At 40.6% G+C, this 24,730-nt stretch overlaps 2 protein-coding genes and 1 pseudogene across 2 annotated transcripts; all 3 read right to left on the reverse strand.

The window, feature by feature from the left end:
- Positions 1 to 4,110: 4,110 nt before the first annotated feature.
- epm2a (EPM2A glucan phosphatase, laforin) lies at positions 4,111 to 13,121 on the reverse strand. The gene is made up of 4 exons (XM_069701805.1): positions 12,672 to 13,121; positions 11,401 to 11,578; positions 6,813 to 7,057; positions 4,111 to 6,014 (listed from the first exon to the last, which is right to left on the reverse strand). The coding sequence occupies exons 1-4, from the start codon at positions 12,916 to 12,918 to the stop codon at positions 5,731 to 5,733; spliced, it is 954 nt and encodes a 317-aa protein (XP_069557906.1). The 5' UTR covers positions 12,919 to 13,121; the 3' UTR covers positions 4,111 to 5,730.
- Positions 13,122 to 14,071: 950 nt separating this feature from the next.
- LOC138622716 (polyunsaturated fatty acid lipoxygenase ALOX8-like) lies at positions 14,072 to 17,984 on the reverse strand (annotated as a pseudogene).
- Positions 17,985 to 19,019: 1,035 nt separating this feature from the next.
- LOC138622767 (F-box only protein 30-like) lies at positions 19,020 to 23,967 on the reverse strand. The gene is made up of 3 exons (XM_069701806.1): positions 23,840 to 23,967; positions 19,696 to 21,783; positions 19,020 to 19,436 (listed from the first exon to the last, which is right to left on the reverse strand). The coding sequence occupies exons 2-3, from the start codon at positions 21,763 to 21,765 to the stop codon at positions 19,245 to 19,247; spliced, it is 2,262 nt and encodes a 753-aa protein (XP_069557907.1). The 5' UTR covers positions 21,766 to 21,783; positions 23,840 to 23,967; the 3' UTR covers positions 19,020 to 19,244.
- Between the last annotated feature and the right edge of the window lie 763 nt (positions 23,968 to 24,730).

Below are 24,730 nucleotides of genomic sequence, written 5' to 3' on the forward strand. Positions count from 1 at the left end.
TCTATGGTATAATAAATCTACGAAAAGAAATGCAGAATGGAAACTGTGACACAGAGTCCCTCTCATAAATCTCAACAAGGTTCTTTATATAAAATGAAATTAAGTACACCCTGAGTAAAGGGAAAAGGCACACCAACTGATTAGAAAATTAATTGGGTGCATAGTTTATGTGTTACAGCATTAAACCATTTTCAGATTGTATTCACAGTCTGTATGGAAAATGTCAAGTCAGCATATATCAGCCTGGTCATTGTTATGGTCCTTCAGGGACAAAGACTGCGTGTTATTGAATATCAGTAGGGCACCGCCACTAGCTGCCGGTGAAATGACTCCGACTGCAAATGATCCATTAAAGTTCAGTTGGCCAGTAGTTCAGCTGAGCAGATGTTAACTGCAGGGATAGTGCCTCCATTTGGCTCTGGTGGGGGTTATGTCAACTCCTTGACTCTGCAGTTCGTGTTACAGTTTTTCAAATTTTATATATCTGTAGAGTATAAATACACCTCAGGGCAACCACGGCCCGGAGGTTGAGAAGCAGGACCAGGTGCCAAACCCCCAACTGCTCCCGGGTCGCTGCAGCTGCCCACTCCTCTGAGTGCGTTTGTGATCGCTGCTCACAGATTGGCTAAATGCAGAGGTCACATTCATGTATGTAAAAACAGTACGTAACATACTGCTAAATAAAATGAATCTTCTGAAATAAGTCATGAAGTTCAGTGAAACGACCCAGTTTGCGCCCAGCAGAATTTTGAAGGGGGCTCTCGCCACATTCTGGGTCAGCTTGGACCACGTTGATGAAATTAGGTTGTTTAAGACTCCAATAAACCTCACTGCTGTCTGTGTCTACATCTAGCAAGGCTTGTCTCTGGTGTTTCTGAAAGACTTCATGTAGGGCGGGGTACCGAACGCCAAAGCTTTTATGGCGCTGATGGAATTACTTCAACACTGATACTAACACCATGGCTACATCCACATTAATATGTTTTAAACTTTTGCTACATTTTGGCAGGAGTACATTTCAGCAGCATCATCAAGCCAATACAGCGTATACCATACATATATACCTGGGCAGCCCCCCAGGGAGTTACATTTTACTTAAGAATAGCTCATTTCACTCTTTTCAAACACATTTTTGGCCACATATCGGAGTTGCGTGTGCACAGCCGGCTAAATAACGTCAACCAATGACCTGTCATGTGAGGCATTTAGGCACCGTCTTCAAATTCTAGATACAGGGGGAAAAAAACAACTAACTTACACACCCTAATAAACTAAAGATTTTAATGTAATTTTCTTTTTGATGAAATGCATTTTCAGGAACCGGTATTAAAGTCAAAGTATCGGTACTGGTATTACAAAATTTTGAACATTACCCTGCCCTAACCTCATGCAGTCATAATCATACAGTCAGTACCTGCCAGGGTGGCTGGAGTTCTGTCCAGGAGCAAGGTTAGGAGCAATGTCTTCATTGCTGGAGTTTTCTTAAGCACTCAATGAGCCCAGACAATGCAAATGATATGGCTGGACTTGGAATCTATTAAGTAAATTGACCAGGGTTATGCAGACTGACGTGATGAATATAAATCATCTTTGGCTCTTTGTATGTGGGACTGCTTGTGCAGGTGAAAATGCTTTACCGCTCTCTATTTTGACTGAATGCACAGTGCAGACTGGTCACGATAGAACGGCATTGCAGATGAGTGATAAAAGTTTCAAAGGGCAAAGTTCATGTTCAAGACCAAAGTCTCATTGGACAAAACAGAATTCATTCTTCAAAGCTGAGTTAGGCTGGCTATTCATAATAATATCTAATATCTAATGCAGAAAGTAAACAAACAATGTTTTCTACTGAGTGTGCCGTACTGACTTTAAATGGCTCTGCTCATCATATGAAATATGCAAAATAAAGCAGAGGGACATTTAATGAGCTTTTACAAGATAAGGAGTGTCTAGTTTGTTCCTCAATCCTGCTCTGTTACAAATCAATAAAATGAGACTTCAGATGAGAATAAATATAACTGTTGAATTTAAAATACTAGTCTTTGAAGCTAGAGTAATGTACTCGACTGCATGCAGTTCAATTAATGATGTCTTCTTGGACTTTGTTCTGTGTGCACAGCCCATATCTGAAAGGGATTTTGATTCTGACCAGAGTGTATTTGAATGATGCACAGTTGTATGTTGTGAAGAGGCTGATGTTGGTAAGAGGTTGTGAGACAGCCACATGATGTAGCACCTCCTTCAGCATGTAACATAATCCATAGTTTATAATAGTGTTCAATTCAGGAGAAGCTTTCTAATGCTTATATTATTTTGCAGCTAGACTACACTATACTAACTATGTGGTTGAATTACACTTATTTACCATCTCTTTGATCTAATGTATTTGACTAGAAACCTGGACTATGTGTGCACTCCCTGACTGTTGTTTCTCAGTGATATAGAAGCAAAGGAAGCCGTCACACACAGAGAATGCTGCAGCTGGATTAGTTAAGGAACTTAACCTACATTTAGTAATCGTTGATATACCTGCAGGCTTTGCAGGCACTCATTTCACAGCTGATGATTTAAAAGGAGCTGAATTCAAGCTGTTGGAGAGTCTGTATTTTGAATATATTTTGTTTTCTAGGAGTGGTACAGCTCTTATGATTACTCAAAAGTCTTAGTGTCCTCCTTTAGCTCAGGTTGATGTTTAAAAACAGCGTGCACCTCTGTGTGTGTGTGTGTGTGTGTGTGTGTGTGGTGGCTGCTATGCTGGTCGTGAGGCTGCCAGTGATATGAGATGTCTGGGGTAATTGCTGTCTTTAACATAGCGGTGGGCATTAATTCTACTGCAACAAATGATGGAATTTCGTCCTCGCAGTTGGTTCGATTTGATTTTTAGACATGCTAGATATTCTGTGGATGTTATTTAGGAAGCTTGGCCGTAAAATCAGAGCACAGCTTGTATTTTGTTTTCATCTTGTTGGTGCAGTTATCAGTCTATGGTACTGCCTCAGACCTATTTGAATCCATCACTTGAAAAAGTCACTGGTGCATAGCATATGAAAAAGCATGGCATGGGAAGAGATATACTGCCTGTCAAAATACACAAAACATCAAGAGTGCGTGAGCATCTAGTTTGAATATGGTTCCCTCCACCTCCTGCCTGCCTCGCTCTAAATGTGGGAATATCTTTAATGACCCAGCAAAGACAGAATCATTTTAACCCATCCTACTGATTAGTAGGTGTTATTATGGTAGAAATCATTCATCTCCAATCTCAATTCACCAGGTCAGTCTATTTGAGGTGGTGCTAATATTTTGTATGCTTAATGCAGTCAACAAGAATTCCAATATTTCAGTGTAATACAAGATTATAGAAATCTATAATATTGCTGTAGTAGTGTTTTTGTAATCTGCTCAAAGTATGCTGTCTATTGTTCATTTGGAGAATTTATGCACAAGTCATGAATGCTGAGGAATGAACCACAATCCTCGTGAATGAGAACACTGGATATGTCCATATTTAATACAAATAGATCAGCCTTAACTTTGACAATCTTCTTAGATGATGTGATTGAACCATACCACGTGATTTACACTCCTAAGAGGTTGTTACTTTTGAATAATTTTCCCCTTATTATTGTGTTTAGTTTTTTTTTTCATTTTACAGCAGAGAAAAAAAGGAAATGGTCATTCTCAGTGGATCCATTTAGGGATAAAGGAGAAGGCGCGCTGCAGAGGTGAATCTAAAGAATTGGTCTGTGATCCCTCAGCAGAATAAATGTGTCTGTAAATGCAGGAGCGAGAGAATAAATGCAGGCTGATGGCTTGCAGAGACAATGTAAGAGAAAACAATAGGAACAACACAAATACACGGTGTATTCTCTTGGCACAATGGAACTTTTTGAGATATTTGTGGATTTTTCATTTCATATAAAGTTTGTTCTGCAGCATAAAAAGTACATTACTGTGACAGTTGCAAAAGCTTTCCAATGCTGACTCTAATTTGAATCCAAGGATGTGGGAGGAATGGTGGTAGGTGATTATCGGATCCTGGAAATCCTGTGGACTACCAATACTGACATTACTATTCTAACATCAATTACCGACAACAAGCCATTGGAATAAATGCAGCATGTTTACCAGTTACACTTGCATCCATGAAGTGACAAACCCAAACACTCACCTGCAGAAAACATGGTAAGATATACACAGACTTCCCCTAAGTCAAAAAAAAGAAGAAGCTTTTTACTCGTTTCATATTCAGTTTTGTGAATATTTTTTGAATATTTAGAAATGAATGATGATTCGCTTCTGCTAGCACAGATGCACCCAGCTACCCATCCCCACTGACACCCTCATCAGGCGCTGCATTCTGCAGCAACTCTCTGAAAAGTAATGAAAAGGTAGAAGAATTGTGCTTGAGGAAAAGAATGTCTCCTATTCTCTAATTCACAAACTTTCTTAAATCAGGGGCAGCGAACACAAACTCCATCGAAAAAAAAGCAACATGTCCTCAATAAGAATTGAGTCGAAAGTTCAAAACAGACAACAATGTCTTAATAGGACATTATGTATGCATTAAAAAAGTCTGGACGTTTTTGTTACTTAGAAATAGCATCTGTCAGAAAAATAAATAAAGAGGAAATGCTATCAAGCTCTCTGAGAGATGGGGTGGAGCTGTATTAATCCATGTGTGGGAGCAGAGCACCTCTCTAACAGAGTGGGGCGGGCATGGCTGATGAATTGGTTTGAAGAATTGATTTGCTGCTTTGGCAAAGAATGTCATTTCCATGCAGCATTAAGACCCTTCTCCAAAACAAGAAAAAAATTGATAATTTCATAATTGAAAAGGGGAGCGTTACTGAGGAGCAGAGCTTGTTTTGAAGGAGATGGAGATACAACAGCGGAAGGAGAGGCAGAATCTATATTTCTCTAAATATTTGGTCCGTTTCCTTAGCACCTGAACAATGTCTGTGGTTTTGTTACATTCACCTTTTTGTTGGAGTATTTGTTATTTGTTTTCCCCCATGTTCCTTTCATTCATTGTAGTTAAACACATCAGTTAAAAGTTCTCAAAATGTCAGCTCTGTTTATTGATTACTATAAAAAAAAAAAAAAAGGCTCAAATAAAAGGTCTTTCCAAACACCCCTGCGGACATAAACTGAAAATCACAAACAGCATCCTCAGCTGACTCACAGTATGACTTTTTTGTCAAATTTTGGACGACACGCTATAGTATGATTTATTTTTCATATTTCGGACAACATAGTATACTGTGACTTTTTTTTTTCACGTTTCGTTTCCCACTACACCATTGTGCCTGGGACAGTGGTTTTTCACGTTTCGTTTCAATCTGCAGCTGCATGTGCTAAATGGGAGGGAGTTAAAAGCTACCACATCACAGGAAGATTCATTGTTTGCACCATCTATGCTGGCAGCCAGCAGAACTCTCTCCAGATATACTTGGGGATCAACCTCATTTTGAAAGCCACTCAGCTGAAGTGGCACATTTACATACATTAGATTTAAGTAGAAAAACAGTTAATTTACTTGCTACAGGTTATTTCACCTTCTTTCTCACTGATTATACAGTGTTGTTGTTGTTGTTGTTTTTTCACACATCAGAAATCATTTTAGATTTTGTCATATTTTTCCAAAAAGTCCAGTGGTTCCTCTCAGAAGTGTAAACTCTGCCTCAAAGTTGAAGACCTCAATACAAAGTAAATCCCCCCCCCCCCCCCTCATGTCTGCGAGTAAGATAAGGATGATCGCAGCTGGCCAAACTTCTGGACAAAGTCTGCCTGAGCGCGGACTAAAGCTTCCTCGTCTATGTACACGGCAGACCTCCTCGCTGCAACAAAGTACTGCACCTTCCTCAGTGTCCAGCCAAGCACATACATGAGCAGGCCACACACAGCTGCAGTGGACCTGCCCACTCCGGCGTTACAGTGAACATAGACGGTGTGACTGTTCTCCAGGAGGCCGTGAAGCAAGAACACGGCTTGGGGAAGCATCCTGATCCGACCTGCGGAAAAACACAAAAACACACGATACAGTCGATACTCTGTGTTCGCAGTAAAGTCCTTGGAAAGCCAACAATTCGTTAGTTCATCTCTCAATGATCTCTGGCTTCCATACTGTCTGTGGTATTCAGCTTCAAGCCTACAAATACCTACTGAATGAAATCTTTAGACTTTTCTATTTCAGGGTCTCAGTAATGCTTTGCTGCTTCAGCTGGAAATTGTAGTTTTTAAGCAAATATTACTCAAACAGAAGTACATTTTCTGGGGACTATTTCAGCTGTGGATTTATACATATTTGCTCCTCTACTGGGTATATACCTAAGTTCTATGTGGCTACTGATTTAGAAGGAAGACACATGTCACCACTGACATGAGTCATTAATGTGTTTTAATAGAGTTTTTATATCACACTAAGTTTTGGATACATAGATCATATTTGCTGACAGGGCCAATTCATTGTTGGTTTTCTTCTTTCTATTGGATTTCTTCATAGAAGAAAAATATAGAATATCGGCAGACCTGTAATTAAAACACTGTGAACTGGATGTGTTAGCTGAGTACTTTTATCAATTTGTAGAAGAAATTTAAATATACCTAAATACAGTATGTATGGTATGAAGAACAGTTAGGAGTGAAAACACAGCACAGTACTGGAAGCACGGACTTTGCTTGAGTGTCTTCTGGGAAGATTCTAAGAACCTAACAGCTCCCAGCTGTGTCTGCTCCCTCTGTTTGATCTTCACTGAATACCATTAATATCATCACTGAGTTCCTTCTCATGACCACACAGTTCTTCTTACCCTCAGTGCTCATGTCAGGCGTGGGCATCCACACATACACGAGGCCGCAGTCTTTGTATAACTGCGTCATGGTCTCCGGGGTCATGACTTCCTCAGGGTTGCGCCTGCAGCCGTGGGAGTTGTTCACCACATCCCACTCTGTCTGGAAGTTCATCACTGCCGTAATGCCCAACTCGTGCTTCATCTTTATCGTCACGTGCTCCACCTGTCGAGGGCAGCTGCCCAGCCAAACACGAGGCAGCACCCTGGGGTCAATAAACAAGGAGGCATTAATCATTTAAGTGATCATAACATACAATGCAGGGTAGCATTAAGGTTTTTACTTGCTTCTGGTAGTTCTACTAGCCCGGCCAGGCACTCAGGAATTTGCAAGATAATGTACTGGTGCATATTATATGCGTATCTGTCTTTCAATATTTCGATGAAAGGCGTAAAGGATGTAAAGTGGAGATACAGAATAAAGAAATGCGATGATGGATTTTAGCTTTATTATAAGATGAGATCATTTAAAAGGTATGAAGAGAGCCACAGACACGGAAAGGACAAATGAGATTGGTAACAAGAGGCTGCTGCGTGGTAAAATAGGTTGTTTAAAGTTGTTCCTGTGCAAAATGATAAGTATTATTTTTTGACAACCGTCTCAGACATATCAGAGGAGAGCTGACCTTACCAGGTCACTAATAAGCAAAAGGTTTCTCCAATGTTTCTTTCTCTTACCTTCCTCCCTCTCTCCCTCACAGCAGTGCTGCTTTATTGACCTCTTGTTCTCCTTATTTTCTTCCTGACCATTACGGTTCGAAGCAGACTCCATTTAGTGTTCATTGGTATGCATAAAGTCAACAACCGGAGGAGGTGACACGTAAAAGAAAGGACGGATGGTGTTAAACCTCAACGTCCCAGAGTGGCACTGCAGAGAAAGTGTCTCGTCTCAGTTTGCAGTTACCAGATGACCTCAGCTCTGCCATTAAGTGAATCAACTGTTCTCAGGAGTTCTTTTCTTACTTGGTGTCAATATGTACTTATAAAGTGGACTTTATAAAACTGCCCAGGTTGTATGTAACATTTTATTGTTGCCCGTCTTGTATAAGTAGCAGTTTAAACTGACAAGTTCAGTTTATTAGAAAAGGAAAATGTGAGCTATGTTTGAAGTCTCTACTCGAGTTTTTTTTTTTTTTTTTCCTTTCGTGAACGGTCTACTAAACAGTTCATAAATATGTTAGCATCAGAGGAAGATGTCTGTTTTGCCTTGAGTGTTTAGCTGTTCCAGTTTGATTTTAACTGTGAACTCAAACTGAAAAACAAACATCACGATCTGTTGAAATAATAATGGTGAAAAAGTCAAGGTAGAAATGGCTGCATTACCCCTCAGGGCTCATCTCCCTAAACATGAGCATGACAAACGAGTTACCTGCTACGACGTGAGTAAAAGTCTCTTTGAATCTCATAATGAGTCACTGCAGAGTGTGTGTGTGTGTGTGTGTGTGTGTGTGTGTGTGTGTGTGTGTGTGTGTGTGTGTGTGTGTGTGTGTGTGTGTGTGTGTGTGTGTGTGTGTGTGTGTGTGTGTGTGTGTGATACTTGGGGCTACATGGATGTAAGGTTTGGGAGACTAATTTAAAAAGCTATTAATAGGCCTGGTACAAAAGCGCAGCGCTTCCGACTGAACACAGGTCCTTGACATAAGCCTTGTAAGGTCTTCGGACCCAAATTAAAAACCTGATGGCTCCAGCCAAGCCGGCTCATTCTTATGCAGGTTAGGTGCTCACTGCCTTCCGAGGTCCTGGGGCTATTTTCTGCTGTGCACGGTGCGCCGGGGAACTGAGTCGGTACAAAACGAGGGCACGCGTGAGTAGGTTGATGTACGCTGGATACTGTGTGTGACTATTTGGTATGATCTGTTTATGATCAATATGGAGATTTCATTCAAATATAAACATGTATCCTCAAAACCATCTCTTTGAATTGTCTTCATCACAGACAACTCAAGCTGTTAAGCAAATGAGCTCCGCCGCTGGTTATGCTCCAGCATTGCACTTGCCAAAGGTTACAGCTTGTCGTTTGTGGTGTATGAGGCTGGCACATCAAAAGGTAGTGCAGCAGTGCATTAAACAGCCTAAGAATGACCTGAAGACAGACATTCACCTTCTAGGCACCGGCACTTTTTCAATACGTTTCACTGAAAACAACAAATGTCATTCTCACGGTGGCTGTCGAGGAGATATCAGGGGTTCATCAGGTCAAAAGCAATCGATTAACTTTCAATCCATTATCAAATCTGCTTATTAAGTCTGAATCCTTTTCAATTTCTGACCAAAATAATTTGTGCTTTCATCTTTTGCAGGAAATGAATAAGAGGTGTTGTGTGGAAAGCCAGAAATAATAGAGTTTTTAGTGGTAGCTACTAAATAACGTGAACTAAGCCAGCCAACCTGTAGCTACACCCTGAACTTGAAGATGAGCAGCTCGTCAATGCTGATTATTGCTTGATTGTTATGACACGACAGCTGATCTGACCTGATTTGTCATAGCCTGTTTTACCAAAATGAGGGAGGGGAATGAAAACTGTTAGATCATTTGATGAAAAGCTGATGTTTTCCCTGTAACAGTTTTGCACCGTTGAACTTCAGAAACCCAGCTTGGGAAGTAATGTTGCGGAACGATGTGTCTTTTCACTCACTCTTTGGCAAAGAACAGGTTTGGTGAGAGCACAAACAACAGAAGAAAAGTTTCCATGGACACAAATGTTGGACTGACTGCTCAGACAATATTAGCATCTCACTCATTGTAGCAAATGCTTCAACTTTAGCAAGTTCAAAATCACAAACAAAACCAACCAAGCAGGATCAAAGAAATGTTGGCTTTCCCAAACAAAACAAAAAGATCATTTTGAGGGGCATTTTTTTTTTTCCTATATTCAGGTAACGCAGTGAATAATGGGGAATTACATGCAATAAAGGCCCAGCCGCTCAGGGACTGAACTGTGGACTCAATGCTGATGGTATTTGTAACAAGGTGGTGTGCATCCAAAGCACCCGACGGTCGAGTCGCGCTTTGAAAATGTTTTGTTTGGGAAAAATGTGCCGCCGTTTTAAGAGCGAGTGATAAATATTAAAAACCAAAGAAGTATTAGGATCCAACTGTAAATGTTTTGCTCAGCCTTTAGATGAATGCTTATTTTGAGTGGAACATAAATTGATTTGAATGCAACTATTGAGCTTAAAATCCATTGAATGACTGAAACTAGCCAAACCTTGAGATGTTGTGAACTACGACAAACAACTCACTGTTTCCCTTTTATAGACTTTTGAATAGGAAATAGATTTGAAAGAAAATTATCACCCAGGAGGACAAAGAGGACTACTCCCATCATACAACTGAGTAATTATGAATCACCTGAGCCAGTTAGTGTATGGGTTGCCTTGGAAATAGAAATGAATTCTAAAGGATGCCCTCTCTTTTCTATTGAGATCACCAGCAAGGTTAAAGAGGCGATAAGACAACTGGTAGTGGTCTTTTTTTTTGAAAGGACAATCCTTTTCAAAGTGACAGACAGCAATTTTAGCTGAATGGGAAAACAAGGTTAAAAAACAAAGGGGTGAAGAGACATGAGAGCATTTTTTTTTTTTTTACAGGCTTTGTCTGCCCTGTAAGAAAGGGAGGTGGAAGTTTTAAACTCAACAACTTTAATCAAGAAAGGGCATTGTGATGTGACTAACACTGAAGTATTGAAGAAAACCTTCCTCTGACGGATTTAGTATCAGAACGAAGCAGAAATTAAACTTGCGTGGGTAATGGACTGTAGATCAATGCGCAAGGCTTATTAAAGACGACTGGTAATGTTGGAAAACTGTTAGTTAAGAGCAGAGGGGCTGATGAAATTCTCAAGGTTGTTCAAGAAACAATAACACTTTGGCATCCGGTGCCTTAATAGTCAGGCCATACACCACATATTAATGGTTCATTTTCTCGCTGGGGGACATCTGTTACATGCTGTAGATCTGTCTGTCTCTGCCCTTGTTTCCTGTCTCTCTTTAGACTGTAAACTATCAAATAGAGGCAAAATGCAAAAAAAAAATCATTCTTAAACTAATTAAACAATCACACTGCCGCATGGAAATTAATCGGCCCCGGAGGACCTCATTAATTTTTTAGTATTATATGAGGCAGAAAACTTTGAACTAGCATCACATTTCATTACAGTGGAGAGAGTGATGGATTTCTGTTTGTATTTACTACAGGCTACAACAAGGGTACTTGGGCGTTCTGGAAATTGCAAACATGGCGTGAAGAATATATTAAAGTCCAAATGATTGAAAATCACAAAGACCCTCACCCCCGCCCCAATATGTTTTGTTAGCTTATTTGCCAAGAGTTACCTAAAAAGATTTATACCACTGTCATGTCTGTCGAGTAAAGATGAAGCCAACAAACGTCGCATAAGGACACAGCGGGGACACAGCCAGCCGGCTTAAGTGTTATGGTTTCTAAAATATTTAAGCCGAAACTATTTGACTTGCTTCATGAGATTTCACCACTGACAGTATTCCCATACACCATCATACAAAGGCTGCTTTTATTGTACCGTATCACCTGGAGAAATGCATTGCCCTCTGACCAGCCACACTGAAGTAAAAGTTGGTGGTGTGTCTCATCTCATCCGTGTGTCCTGTTTCCTCTATCCAGTGGCCGATCGGGTGGCAGTACACTCCTTCGTCCACCACGTTCCTCTCATCGTATGAGCAGCACCTGTCATGGCTCGCACCGCTGCCTGAAGACAAGGAAGACAAACATTTCTGCAGGTTGGTGAGCAAATTCCTATTTTAGGATGATTTGGGACACAGTGAACTCTTAAATATAGATTTGTTTCCCCCAAAACAAATAGAGGCATAATATACATATTTATTCTATCAACCAGTGCAGAAGAAAATTGTCTCTTCTAACATTAACAACCAGTGGTGAAGAGTAACTTGTTACATTTTCTAAAGTACAATTTTGTAGGATTTGTATCTACGTTTTATGCTACTTGAAGCACTAATCTCACAGACTTTCTCTTTAATAAAAGTCTTAATATGTCACAACGTATTGATGGAACATGTAACACGGGCGATTGAGCCTGTAGCCCCTCTGATGAAAGCTGAACAAGCTCGGTGTCTGGGGTGACACTCCTGCACACATGTAGCCTTCGTTTTTTTCCCCGATCTCTGCGAGCGACAGGAGTAAATGGCCGAGCAAACAAAGTAAAGATTGACATCTTGGCAATTACTGCTTATCGCTGTAGGTGCTGCCAAAGAGAATAAAACAGAGTTAACATTTTCCGCCACTACCTTCATCTGACACGATGTCACTGCATATTCTCATAAAATAGAAATGCCATGATCGCTTTTTAAAATAAAAAGCATTTTTGTAAACAACCAAACAGTTTATAAAGAATTTAGCATCTCATCAACATGCTCATTAATATTATGTAAATAATAGCATCCTTCAATAAGCTTTTACTTTTGATATGTTATCTACATTTATATTGTTATGTTTGTTCTCATAATTAAATAAAGATGCAGGATTTTTACCTGTCATTTAATATTTTAAATGTGGAAATCCAACTCTTAGTCTGATAAAAAAAAAACACCACTTCGTCATTAGAGAATGCAGGTTCAATGAAATCAGTGACGACTAGTGTCACTTTACCGCCATCACGTGGCAGCAAGGACGCATTGCACCTTACGAACCAAACATGGCGCAGGGTTTGTATTGGTTTATTTCGGCTGTCCTGTGAAATGTTTCCTTCCTCAGGGGTTACGTTTGATCTGCGTCACGTGTGAAAAGCCACGTCCGTGCGCACGCGGTCAAATGAAACGCCGTACCTTCCCAGACGTAAGCGCCTCTGCGTCTTTGGACGAACTTGAACCACAGCGCGTCTCTGAACGGTTCTGCCAGCTGCACGTCTCCGACCCACAGACACGGTTCATCGGGTGACGGGAGTTTGTGTGACGTCGTCATCTGAACCGCTCTGTCGGGGTCCCAGTGGCCCATTTCCTCACGCGATCCCAAAACAAAGACCTCCACATCCGGAGACTCCGGAGTGAGAATGACACCGAACCTGAATAACATGGTCGCAGCCGGGCTGAATGACGTATCCTCAGTCGTTTAGCATGATGGGTTTGGGTTATTATAGTCTGCGTTATCGTCCCGTGGACTGTTACGGTGCAGTCTAAAAATAACCCGGTCCCGTTTCGGAGGGTGCAGTTTGCAGCAAAGATGATTGGTCATCGAGGTTGATGTCCAGCTCTGTTCCAATTATCGGACACCATGCATGAGGCACACAGGGAGTAGAGATGTACTCAGACTATCTTTGTTGATACAAACACATATTTTTAGGGACATGTTTTTTTTTTTTTTAACTTTCACGCCACAATATTTCAGAGGGGCATATTTAACTTTTAACTCTATTTTTTACTACATTAATCTGACATGTAGCCTACAGTAACTGGTTACTTTGCAGGTTTATATAAAATCACAATTTGTTCACACCTGTAATGCAACCCACACACATACACACACAGATGTATTCTTTTAAATAAGAAATTCAGATTATCAACATACCCAAGTAATAGTATATGTGTAATAACTATATAACAAAGTACCACCTTGACCTGCTTCTTCAGTAAAATTCTTCTTACATATCGTTTCATTCGTATAACCCTGTACAACCAATCTAACATTATCATTTGTATTAATATATTCATCACAGGGACCAGTACCTCTACATTTAATCTATTGTGTACATTTTGTTAATAGTTCTTAAGTTTACTTAAATAGCATTCTGAATGCTGGAGATTGACTTGTAATTGATGTTTTCAAATTATGTACCAGCACTTTCACTTAACTAAAGTATCCCGAGTAGATTTTCCACGACTGACCTTCACCATTTGAAAAAAACAAAACAAATCAAACTCAAGACAGTGAGCCTTCTGAAGATGCAGCTGGAGAAATGGAGTGCGACAGAACAGGAGGTTCAGGTTTTATTTCAAGAAATAAAGAGAAATTAATTAACATCACAGAATGGTCCAAGGATCAATAAAGGGACTGCACACAATCTGGTAAATTACATTTCTCAAAATTTCAATTTTAGGTACTTCGGTCACAGCTAGTTTACCAGGTAAAGGAAAAGTAATTGGTGGTTACAAATGTAAACAACAAAAAGCTTAACTGCTTTTTAAGTTGAAGAAGGGCGATGTAGAGGTAATTCAACTTTTATTTTGATATAAATTTAAAGGAATCCATACATTTCCATTATACTCGATAAGATACAGTTGTCAGCTGTTCCTCAGGCTTTCCTAAAGAGTCATGCTGTTCTCTATCTGAGAAGGCTCCAGGTATGTGTAGGGAACTTTCAGCTGAGAGTTTCTTGCTGTGATGGCTTCACTGGAGGTAGGACAGCTCTGCTTGGAGCTCCTTTATCATCTGCTTCGGGGCAGGCACCCAAGAGAACCTGCAAAGTGATCAAAACAATTAGTCTGACTGACACAGTATTTTATTTGTGATACACTTTTTCAAACCACTTTGAGAATCTAGATTCAGTGCTCATGAACACTAAACTTACCACGTCGGCGTACTTGTCTGAAAGGATCCAGGCCAGTGTTGCGAAGGTGACCGTCTCTCCAACGTTTGAGAGGGTCTCCAAAATTGTCCTCATGCTTGACTGCCCCTTAGTGGTGGGAGGAGGTTTGCTCATCAGGAAGGAGCCATTGGGCATCCAGAAGTGGTCGTCAAACCACATCACAATAAAAGATTCTGGAAGTATGCATGACTTTTTGTTTGTTTCTGGGCCATGTACACAGCTTTCTGTTGGGTCTTATTTTCAGTATCATATAAAACAGGATGTCTAATTATATACATCTTTTTGTTTTATTTCATGATTAACTGATACCGAAACAAAAGAGAATTACTACATAAAAGAGTGACGGCTGCAACAGATCTGCTAAATGAACGAAATACTTTATCAAACATTTTTGTTCCCGTACTTGCATGTGTTTTTGAGAGTATCTGTACAGCATTTACTTTTAGAATCAATACTTGAATACATTTTATATCAAAGAATTCCTCCTGATACAGTAAATATCAGATACTTTAAGACTTTTACACAAAAAAGTATTTTTCTACTCGGCAACTTGAACTTTTACCAGTCATTTTCTGCAAAGATATCTATATTTTCACCCAAATGTGGCTCTCAACTACTGTAACTACAGTTTTTATTATTGCCCCACCTGTCCATTATGGAGTGCCGCATGCTGAACCGTCACTGTGAAAATCACCATGGTGATGAACTTGATCACTTCCTTGACTGTACTAAAGCTTGCTGGAAACCCTGTTAGCAGCACAGTAAATTGTTGGTTAATCTTTGGCCTCCACTGGTACCCACATTAAATGAACATTATCATACTTCAGGCTACTGTATTGTATATGTTTTAGTATTTTCAATTTACCTGCGAGTTTGTTTCCTAGGAAGCCATGTATGAATATCTCATTGATCCAGCCCTGCAGCTCAGCGTCTTTGCACACATCACAGTCAGAGGGATAATAGTGCTCCACCATAGCCTTCACAAAGCTGGTACAAACAGAACAGATGGATGTCATTTTGAGATTAAGACGAGCTGTTCAATCATTGCTGTACTTTCAAAAACACGCATGAAATGTTGTTGCTTAATTGATCAGTTTGCTGCAGCAATAGTTTCATACTGTCAATGTTTTCAATGACTTGTTAATAATGTTCCACAGCTTCAAACCGTCATCTCTGTAGTAGAAGTTGGAGGTGGACTCCAGTCGTCGTGCAGTGATGTTGTCAGGCCGACAGAGGGAGCTGTAGGTCATTTCAGTGAGCCCCCTTCTGGCGAGCTCTTTCATCCCCTCATATGGTAGGTAGGTAGGTATATACTTTATTAAGTATATCCCAGACAACTCGAATAATAACAGTCCAAAAACAAAAAAAGTTACTTTTCTTGAAATGAAAAACACCTTTAAAAGTAATGTAAATTATAAAAAACCTGTGTGAATAGAGTCATACCTTATCTAAAGCGCCCCCAGGTCCAAAAAGTAATTTGCGGCTCAAAATGTTTATGTGCAGAGTGTAACGGAAGTGTGGGACCAGCAGCAACACAGACAGAAAATAATAAAATTAATATTAATATTAAAAACAAATAAAAAAAGGTTATTTATATTCTCATAAAGATCATTTTTAGAGTGGAGGTATCCCAAAGGGGTCTACAGCCCAAAATAGGTTTTCCTCCTCTACATTTTTACAATTGAAAAGCTGTGTAATGTGTAATTATACCTTGTAGAGGGGATGAATCACAGGGAAGCAGCGGAAAGCGGCCACAGCAAAGACTTCTGACAGATAGTGAGTGCCCATGAGGTGATAGATTGCCTCATGTTCCATCAGATCCACACTTAACAAATATCTTCGCTAGCAGCCAGGCTGTCTCCAGGTTACTGGGCAGGAAGATGGGGTTCTGCTCAGAAGGTTGTTGATGCAGCTAGAACACAAAAAAAAAAATTGATTTTAAGATTTTAAAATAGTGTACTGAATCATCTGAAAATAATTCATTTTATAACGTCGATGTTTGATGAGACCAATGATTCTATGTTTACTTTCCCTGCACAGTATAATTCCCGTTACTGATTCCCTCTGGGTCCAAAATAGCTTTAAGACTTAAATAATAACATGGTTGTAGGTTATTAGACTAGTGATTGTATACGGCTATTGTTTTATAAATGTTAGTGTAAACGGTGGCACCTGCATCTTCTGCTCGCTGATTGGGAGAGTATTTGACAAAGAGGGCTATATATATAAATATATATATATTTAATCACTACTCATGATATATTACTCTAAAGGTAATTATTTAACTCGCTTTACACAGAAAACGCTGCTTCCATTGCTCTTCAATTTCATCATGCAGCTCTGAAGATACTTTTAAAACTGATTTAGTCACATTATTTTGTATACAAACAACATCAATAAAATAATACAGTATTTTTTCCCATTCATGTTGTCCATTTGACACAACCAATGCTTAAAATTTACTTGACAAACCTCTGCCGCCTCTCAGCAACACAAATTCCCCCCTGGACAGCCATTTGTGAAAGGGAAACATTATTTTATCCTCCTCGGGTGTCACCAACACCAACATGAATTTACTGCTCACTTTTCCGGTTTTATCATCCAACTGAACACTGGTTAGCGGCGTGTGTTCAGATTGCCTCTCAGTACCGATCAAGGAAACATACAAATGATCAAATGTGCCAGCATGCAGCCTTTTTCTGTAGTCACTTCAAGAGTGTAATCCAGCGTGGTGCCTGGTTAGCGGCAACAACTCAGAATCACAGAAAACCCAACACTGATTACTTCCAGTAAATACCTCTGCTCCTCCCCAGAAATGTCAAAGTGATGGCATCAAACATGCACTTGCATGGTGTCTTTATTCTCAGTAAACAGATGAAGCTCTGTAGAAAGGAAGCCAACCTTTTAATTTGAACCACTAAATGTTCAGCAGAAATCCCAGCAGCAGTTGAACTATTAACAACCTTCACAGGTGCTGGACGTTCCCTTGATGACGAGAGGAGTGAGACACCAGAGTGTGTCCGATTCATGACTCTGAGAGTGATTCACAAGTTAAGAGTTGGTCCAAAGTCAAGGAGAGGAGTTGGATGGAGGCCAGATGAATCCAAAGTCACCAGCAACTACTCACATTAAAACAAAGATAATTCTATGTTTGTGATGGATAGTCATTAAACCATGATCACAGTTGATAGTAGCCAGCTCCAGAAATGCTGAACATTTTGCAGATGAAAGTTAAGTTGATCTATTGTAAATTATAACCACTTGGAAAATGTAACTTCAATTCACTCAGCCATTCAAAATATTGTTACATATCTGATGAACACGTGTCTGTCGAAAGACAGTTTTGCAAGGAGCTCTGTTACCCTGTTACCTGGAAAGAAGTTGCACCGTCTTTGACGTTAAAGAACATCAGTACTTCGAGACAAAGGATCGATTCAGCAAGTTTACAACCATTTCAAATTAAAAGGCAACACAAATCACTCAGCAAATGTGCAAAACCAAGTCAAATTTACTCAGTATACTCCGCAGAGGGGCTCACGGGTCCCTCGCTCCCCATGACAGGCCGTGAAAGTAAATAACCCTCTGTGCCTCACAGTACTCGACTGCTGTGTTTCTGTGGATCAAAAGTTGGTATGATTTTGATGTCCCCTTTCAAACCTCTATATTATGCATGTATCGTGCATGACAGATCAAAACAAAGTTTAGCGACGTCTTTAAACCATCAATTTCCTTCATTCCTCCGCACATGCACTTCTGTGTACTTAATTAGATTCACATTAAATGTCAACCATCTTTCAGGCTCCTAGACAGAATAAGTTCTATTTATCGTGAATATTTTCATTGTTTATTTTAACCAACTGCCCATAACAATGAGCTTTTGCATTTATAATGTATATTTGCAAGAACATGCCAGCTGAACCTTACTTGAACTCATTGTTGAGAGAATTGGATAATTGCAATACAAGACCGTACTGTCTGAGATCTAGCATTTAGTTTCAATGCAGTGTTTCCTTTGTCGTTAAAAGCTGAATTTCAGTTGAGCTGTTTGTGGGTAAAGTTCAGATATTTTCTTGTGGCTAATAACCACGATGAAATGTTACACTGAATAACTCAGTGAAGCTTTAAAAACAAACACGCATACAAAAGGCTGTAAAGACTTTATTAAATGGTAGCAAATCACATGCATTACTGGGTGATCTGTTTTGACTCACGTCCTGACATCCAGTCAACAGATTTGCACTGGGTCGACTCCTGCTGGGATCAGAAACACTAGAACATTTAGTTGAGGAAGAATTAGCAAACATTGTGTAAAGTGCTGGCAAAACCTCTGACGCACAGAAATAATGCAATTTAACCAACAGTCTGCTTCGTCCCATTGCTACTACTGAAAGGCAAGATAGTGAAAACATTTCAAATCCACATTTTTAAAATATCATATTAGAATAATAGAAATCTAATGTGTATATGTGTCTTCAAGAAAATATACTTTATTTTACCAGAATAATGGAGCTTTTTTTTTAATTTATTTTTTTTTTTTTTTAGCACAAATCCATGCAAAGCTAAATGCTGTTTTTCTCTCTCTCTCTCTCTCTCTCTCTCTCTCTCTCTCTCTCTCTCTCTCTCTCTCTCTCTCTCTTCACAGGGGCCAACCACAACAGATCTGGTAAGTAAGGTGTCATTTCATTAAGGCTTATTCATAATCTAGTGTAATACAGAAAGAGTGCATTTATTTCAAAACAGAAAACATTTTTGATTGCAACATCCACAAGATAACAGAGTGAGTTGAATGCAGCTGTGGGAGGTGGGCCTTGTTTGGTCAGGTGTTGACGTGGCGCAGGACACGACGAAGGATGCCGTCTCGGGCGGTGCACATGGCAGGAAGGGGAATGGGCTCCGTCTTGTGCTCCACGATGTTGAAGTGGCACTTTTTGAGATGGTCCGACATGCTGGGGATATCGGTGAAACCCCACGACAACACAGGGCTGAAGGCAGTGCTGAATCTCCACACCTGCAACAGGAAATAAAAAAAAATATGTTCGTACATTTGTGTATTAAAATCAACACTGCAATATCTCTTCTTCAGCCTTGTTACAATATGGCCACACTGACTTTACTGTACATGTAATATTGTAATATTTAATGTAGAGCGAACATCAGCTATTTTGAATGTTGCTCACACGCATCAAGTAACCAATTTAATATCTGATTCTGAATTTAAAACAACAACATACCGTTCGGTAGTTTTATAGTACTAGTTTTCTACTCACTCTATTTTTGGTCTGCCATGACACTGTGCCATGTGCACCTGGGCTTTGTCTTTGCTCCCACTGCAGCTCCACTATGCCTCTGCCCTGGAGGAGACTGGCACACACCTCCCTCATAGTTCTCGATACCAATGACAGCTGGCACAAGCTGAAGCTGTCCAGGAATCCAGCTATGTGCCACAGTATCTCAATGGGAAGCCCACTTAATTGGTTTGACTGCGAGTCACTTGGAAGTTTCATCTTTGGGCAGGGCTGAACCCCGAAGGACTTGAGTTGCCTGTCGTGAACCACCTTGGCTCCCCGGGTACACGGGTAAAACTTCCTCTGGGAAAACGTGCAGCCATAATATGCCAGGGGGCAGCGGTGCTCCATCCAACCATTGAGACCAGCGTGGATGTCACCGTGGACGTTTGTGAAATGGGAAGAAAATTGGTCCCGACGGAATGACTGACCACAGATGAAGGGGAACATGTGCTGGTAGCGGGGGTTAGTAGGCAGGTAACGATTATGTGGGACCGCCTCGACCTCTAAGGCTTCCAGGACCAGGCCTAGGCGGAGAGTGCGGAAGGGGCTGGGGTAGGAGAGCTGTGGGGCAGCGTGGTCACAGGCAGATGCCGAGGCCATGTCACCCACTCTGGTGTTGGTTACCAAGATTGCTGCAGGAAAAGTGAAAGTCTGTGTGCCAAAGTCAACACGGTAACCGTCAACGTAGATGGTGTCGGAGATCCTGCGACACTCTCTGGACTCCTCTAAACAGAAGAGCAGGGCTGCTGTGATCAGATCGATCTCTCCTAGACCCATTGGGTCCTCATCTTGCTCCAGGTCCGAGGTATCCACCGCCTTGTCCTCCATTTTGGGTCGCGATCGATACAGTGGCCTGTCTGGCATGAAACCTATCTGTCCGTTAGATAATGAACATTGGGCCTGGCCCCTGAAGAACTGGTAGTTATGGAACTTCCTCTCAGGCCCATGGGTTTCTGAAAGAACAAGCCCTCTGTTTTCCAGGACCACATGACCAGCCCTCTGTGCCACAGCCTGGCTGACAAATGGAGATGTCATTTGAGGGGTCGCCGGCTCCTGAGGAACACCAGCATTCACGTTGTCTTGGACCTCAACAGGACAGGCGGTCTCCAGACAGGCCTGTGTTGCTCCTGACATTGTTCCATTGTTTGTGTTTATTACCTTTAAGTCGGTTCCTTTTTCACTCAAACAGCTCGAACAAACACTTTGCTCCTTGTTGTCTCTTTTATGCAAACCATCAGCAGCTTCAAGAGTTGTGTCCTCCAGTCCTTTCTGAGGGTCTAAATTGCTGATCAGTCTTGTCTGCAGAGCGGCTCCTCTGTTGACACACTCTGTGCTGCTTTCACCAGAGCCTGCACTGCTAACAAATTCTAAAGCAGCGACTAAGCTTCTTGCAGTCTCAACTGTGGCCTCATACAGTTTGCTGAAGTGCTCCTCATTCAAACCATTAATTCCACTGAGAATTTTCTCCTTTGCTGAGCCTGGTGGGGGCGGTTGGGGCTCATGTGAGGGTGACAGCTGTGAAGGTGACTCAATACAGGTGGAGGCCTCAGGAGTAGAGGTTGCCAAAGCTGAATGTGTTGCCCTCTTCTCCTTACTAAAGGGGACAAGTGGCTCTCCTTGGGCAGTAGGTGCCATGGCGATCACCTTGAGGGACTCCAGTAGTGTTCGCTGGTCCTGAAGGGCGAGTGCCATGTCCAGCTGCTCCACTTCCTCCACCCCACGGCTCAGGTTCTCGTAGGAGGTATAGTTCAGGGAGCTCACCGGCCATCTGTTCCACTCCATAGTGCAGCACACCACTCCAGCTGGACACACTTCCAAGTGTGCAGACATTTGGTTGCGCACCAGGGTGGCGGGGCAGCCGTAGCCACTGTTTAGGCAGGGAATCCTCATCAGTGAGCACAGGAGCTGGTGCTCATCACCTTTGCAGGAGTGAAATACAGCCCCACACACCAAAGGACAGGTGATAAGATCACAAGAAGTCCCAGCTTCAGGTCTGACCATGCATCTCCGGTTAAAACAGGACATACAGTGAACATGGTCCTCCTCCATGGTGGAAAAGCCACTGTCCTGCCAAATAAACAAAAAACAAAAAAACATTTAGGTGAGTGTATTAAATATACAAACAAGACAAGACTTTACAGATGATAAAGAGGCACTAAAGTCTGTTTCACCCCTGTGAAGCTAACAGGTTCCATACATTGTGTCAGACCTTGTGTTAAACAACAACTCGCCTAAAACATACCGTAAAAGAAAACCAAGGAGAAATATAGCAATTCACAATAGAAGGAAATAAAGTATAAGAACATGTTGACCTAAATTTGTTTTTTATATATATATATTTCAATGAGCATCATTTTCCAGTCACATCACACTGCCACTCATGAAATGTTGCATAATGTAGCTACAGAGTAAACCAGGATGACCTCAAGTCCACATTGACCTGCACACCAGGTCACTCATCAACACAAATATTTCATGTGGGCTCTCTGAACACCACATCTTTCAATTATTTATTGTAAATTAAATTAAAGATAGAAATATAATAAAGTAGCCCTCTAAGCCTTTCATTGCACACATGGAAGAATTCAACTATTAATATGCATGTTGTTGTACCAGAGTTGTTGTCCAGCCTTGAATGGCTGCTATAAAAACAGCAAACCACCAGATCTCACTGTGTTTACTGAGCTCCGTGCCTCAATGCTTCAAACCTTTATTTTCTCACAACAGGACGAAAACGTTAATACTCCTTAAACCTTTGTCAGCTCATCACAGGATATGCGATGGTACGGCAGCATTACAATTTCTACACAGCAGACAATCCACTGCATTTATATTTCATGTAAATGAATGACTACCCTTTAAAATGCCATCATTTCAAATCTTCTTTTAAAAAGAGCAGTGACATCATAATTGGCTGAGTTGCATACACCCAAGACATCAGTTATATTCGAGTGGCTTGTAATAACATTCAAATATTAAAACTGATTTAATCTTTTTATCATTTGTGGTTTAATAGTCTCCTAATCTGAATGAATAAACAAAACAAATACTAGTAACAAACTGAATGACAAAGTAAACTGAGTTGCCTGTGGTTGTATTGCCATGTTTCCAGCCTTCACAACAACAGTGCCCCCCCCCCCCCCCCCCACCCTGTGAGGACTGCAGTCACGTGATGCATCCAAAAGGCTCTCATACAAGCACCTTATTAGGAAGCTTCCCAGCTTGATACTGAGGAGGCTGGAAAAAAAAAAAACTCATTTCTCTCACTTGACAACAGTTTCACGTCTTAAATGAATACTTATTTCTAATACAAAGCAGGTTTAGAGTCTGTGGTGTGTTCACACTGGAGAAGTGACTGAAAAACAGCAACAAACAACAACAAAAAGGCACATTAAAACAACAAAAAAAACCATTTGATTTTAGAGTATTCTGACCATACTGGACACTACTGTCCAACAAAGAACAAGCAGAGCAGCCATTCAGTTATTAAAACATTAAACGATCTGACAAAGTAAGAGTTGCATTAAATGTGGACAAATAAATCATGTTCCTTTTGTGACGTTAAACTGGCTGTGATAAGTTGCAGTTTGACTTATATGAAGCATGCAGTTGTTTAAAATTTCTTGTTAGTGTAACATTTTTATTTTTATATATTAACCTAAAAAAACCAAAACGACAGTTTTGGACAGAAACAGTCAAAAACATCTGTTTTGCAGCCGAGATGTTCCTTCAATAACGCTCCTGCCAAGTCCGGCATGACACGTGTCTTTTCCAGCCTTTAGGACAACAACGCATGAATAAATAGAAAAGCTGTTATTATAATACTTAGTTTAATAATAATTAGTAATACTAATAACTAGTTATTGTTCCTGACAGTCAAAGTTGACTAAGAACAGAAGATCTAACGATCTAACTTGCTGTGTAAAGCAGTCTATATACGTCCTCCTGCTGCCAGCTGTTGTTTATTTATCAGCTGTTGTTTATTTACCAAATCAACTTGTTGTTTTTGTAACAATGGCTCAGCCGGCTAACAACAGCTGGGCTAGCTCGGAAGTTGAACGGTTTCACGACAAGACAGTTGAAGGAGATGTCGTCAGGTTGATCAGGCGAGGCGCTTTCTTACCTGGCGGTCGCGTTGACAGTGAAACGCGTCAGAAGATATGTTGGCTTGTTAAATGTAAATATGAAAAACTGGAGTTGCTTCTGCAGAGAAACTGCTAGTGAAAGCCAGCTGCAGCTAAGGTAGTTACAGTTCCGTGTTTTTTTTTGTTTTTTTTTCAAAACTTTATTGACCAAAATACACATGCATTTTACACTGGTCAAAAAAAAAATATATATATATATACTTAATTCAAAGTTAGGGAAATCAGGTAGATAGATCATTTCAAACAGTTTAACAAAAACGTTCATGAATAAACAATACAACAAAGCCACGTTTGTAAATAAGCAATTTACCTAAAATGTAATAATTTACACCATAATTAATCTATTTCCTCTACTGTACTCTTACAACATCAATAACAACAATTATTGTGAAAGTTAGATGTAAAAATCTGACCGGTAAAAAAATACATTTGTAAAAGAGTGTATTTTATTTTGACTAGGCTATAGTTTGGATGAAGAGGACTGGTAGGCCTAAATAAAAATAAAAATGTGTTTAAACAGTCCGAAATATACTTACTAAATCATCTTGAAGCGACAGGGTGGTCACGGTATAGCAGTGTTTTATGAGTCACAACCTTTGGAACTGATTACATTTGCCTTTTAATTATGTTTTAATAGCATGCAGTACCCAGTAACAACCAGAAGAGGTCACTGTTGATTCGCTGTTTCCCTCCCCACCCCCCACCCCCTCCCGACGTGTTAATAGTTGGACTGTGGCACAGTTCATTGTTGGTAGCAGAGGGAGACGGCACGTTTCGAGGTCGGGGTCACCTACACAACAGCACCCGAGGAGCTGGAGGAGCTGACTCATGGCCACATCAACAAGACAGGGCTTAGCAGTAGTGAGTAC

This window comes from Brachyistius frenatus, unplaced genomic scaffold (assembly GCF_029030835.1).
Source record: "Brachyistius frenatus isolate BFR_SWC_R1_liver_20210118 unplaced genomic scaffold, ASM2903083v1 Contig_38, whole genome shotgun sequence".
NCBI lineage: Eukaryota > Metazoa > Chordata > Actinopteri > Embiotocidae > Brachyistius > Brachyistius frenatus.

Bases quoted from the DNA above. Each gene is read 5' to 3' on its own strand.
- epm2a (XM_069701805.1), bottom strand. From the start codon at position 12,918: ATGTTATTCAGGTTCGGTGTCATTCTCACTCCGGAGTCTCCGGATGTG. The intron at 7,058-11,400 runs GTGATACGGTAC...TATTGACCCCAG, and splicing joins AGGGCAATGCATTTCTCCAG to GGTGCTGCCTCGTGTTTGGC. The intron at 6,015-6,812 runs GTAAGAAGAACT...GTTTTTCCGCAG, and splicing joins GCCTGACATGAGCACTGAGG to GTCGGATCAGGATGCTTCCC.
- LOC138622767 (XM_069701806.1), bottom strand. From the start codon at position 21,765: ATGGAGGAGGACCATGTTCACTGTATGTCCTGTTTTAACCGGAGATGC. The intron at 19,437-19,695 runs GTGAGTAGAAAA...TTCCTGTTGCAG, and splicing joins CATGGCAGACCAAAAATAGA to GTGTGGAGATTCAGCACTGC.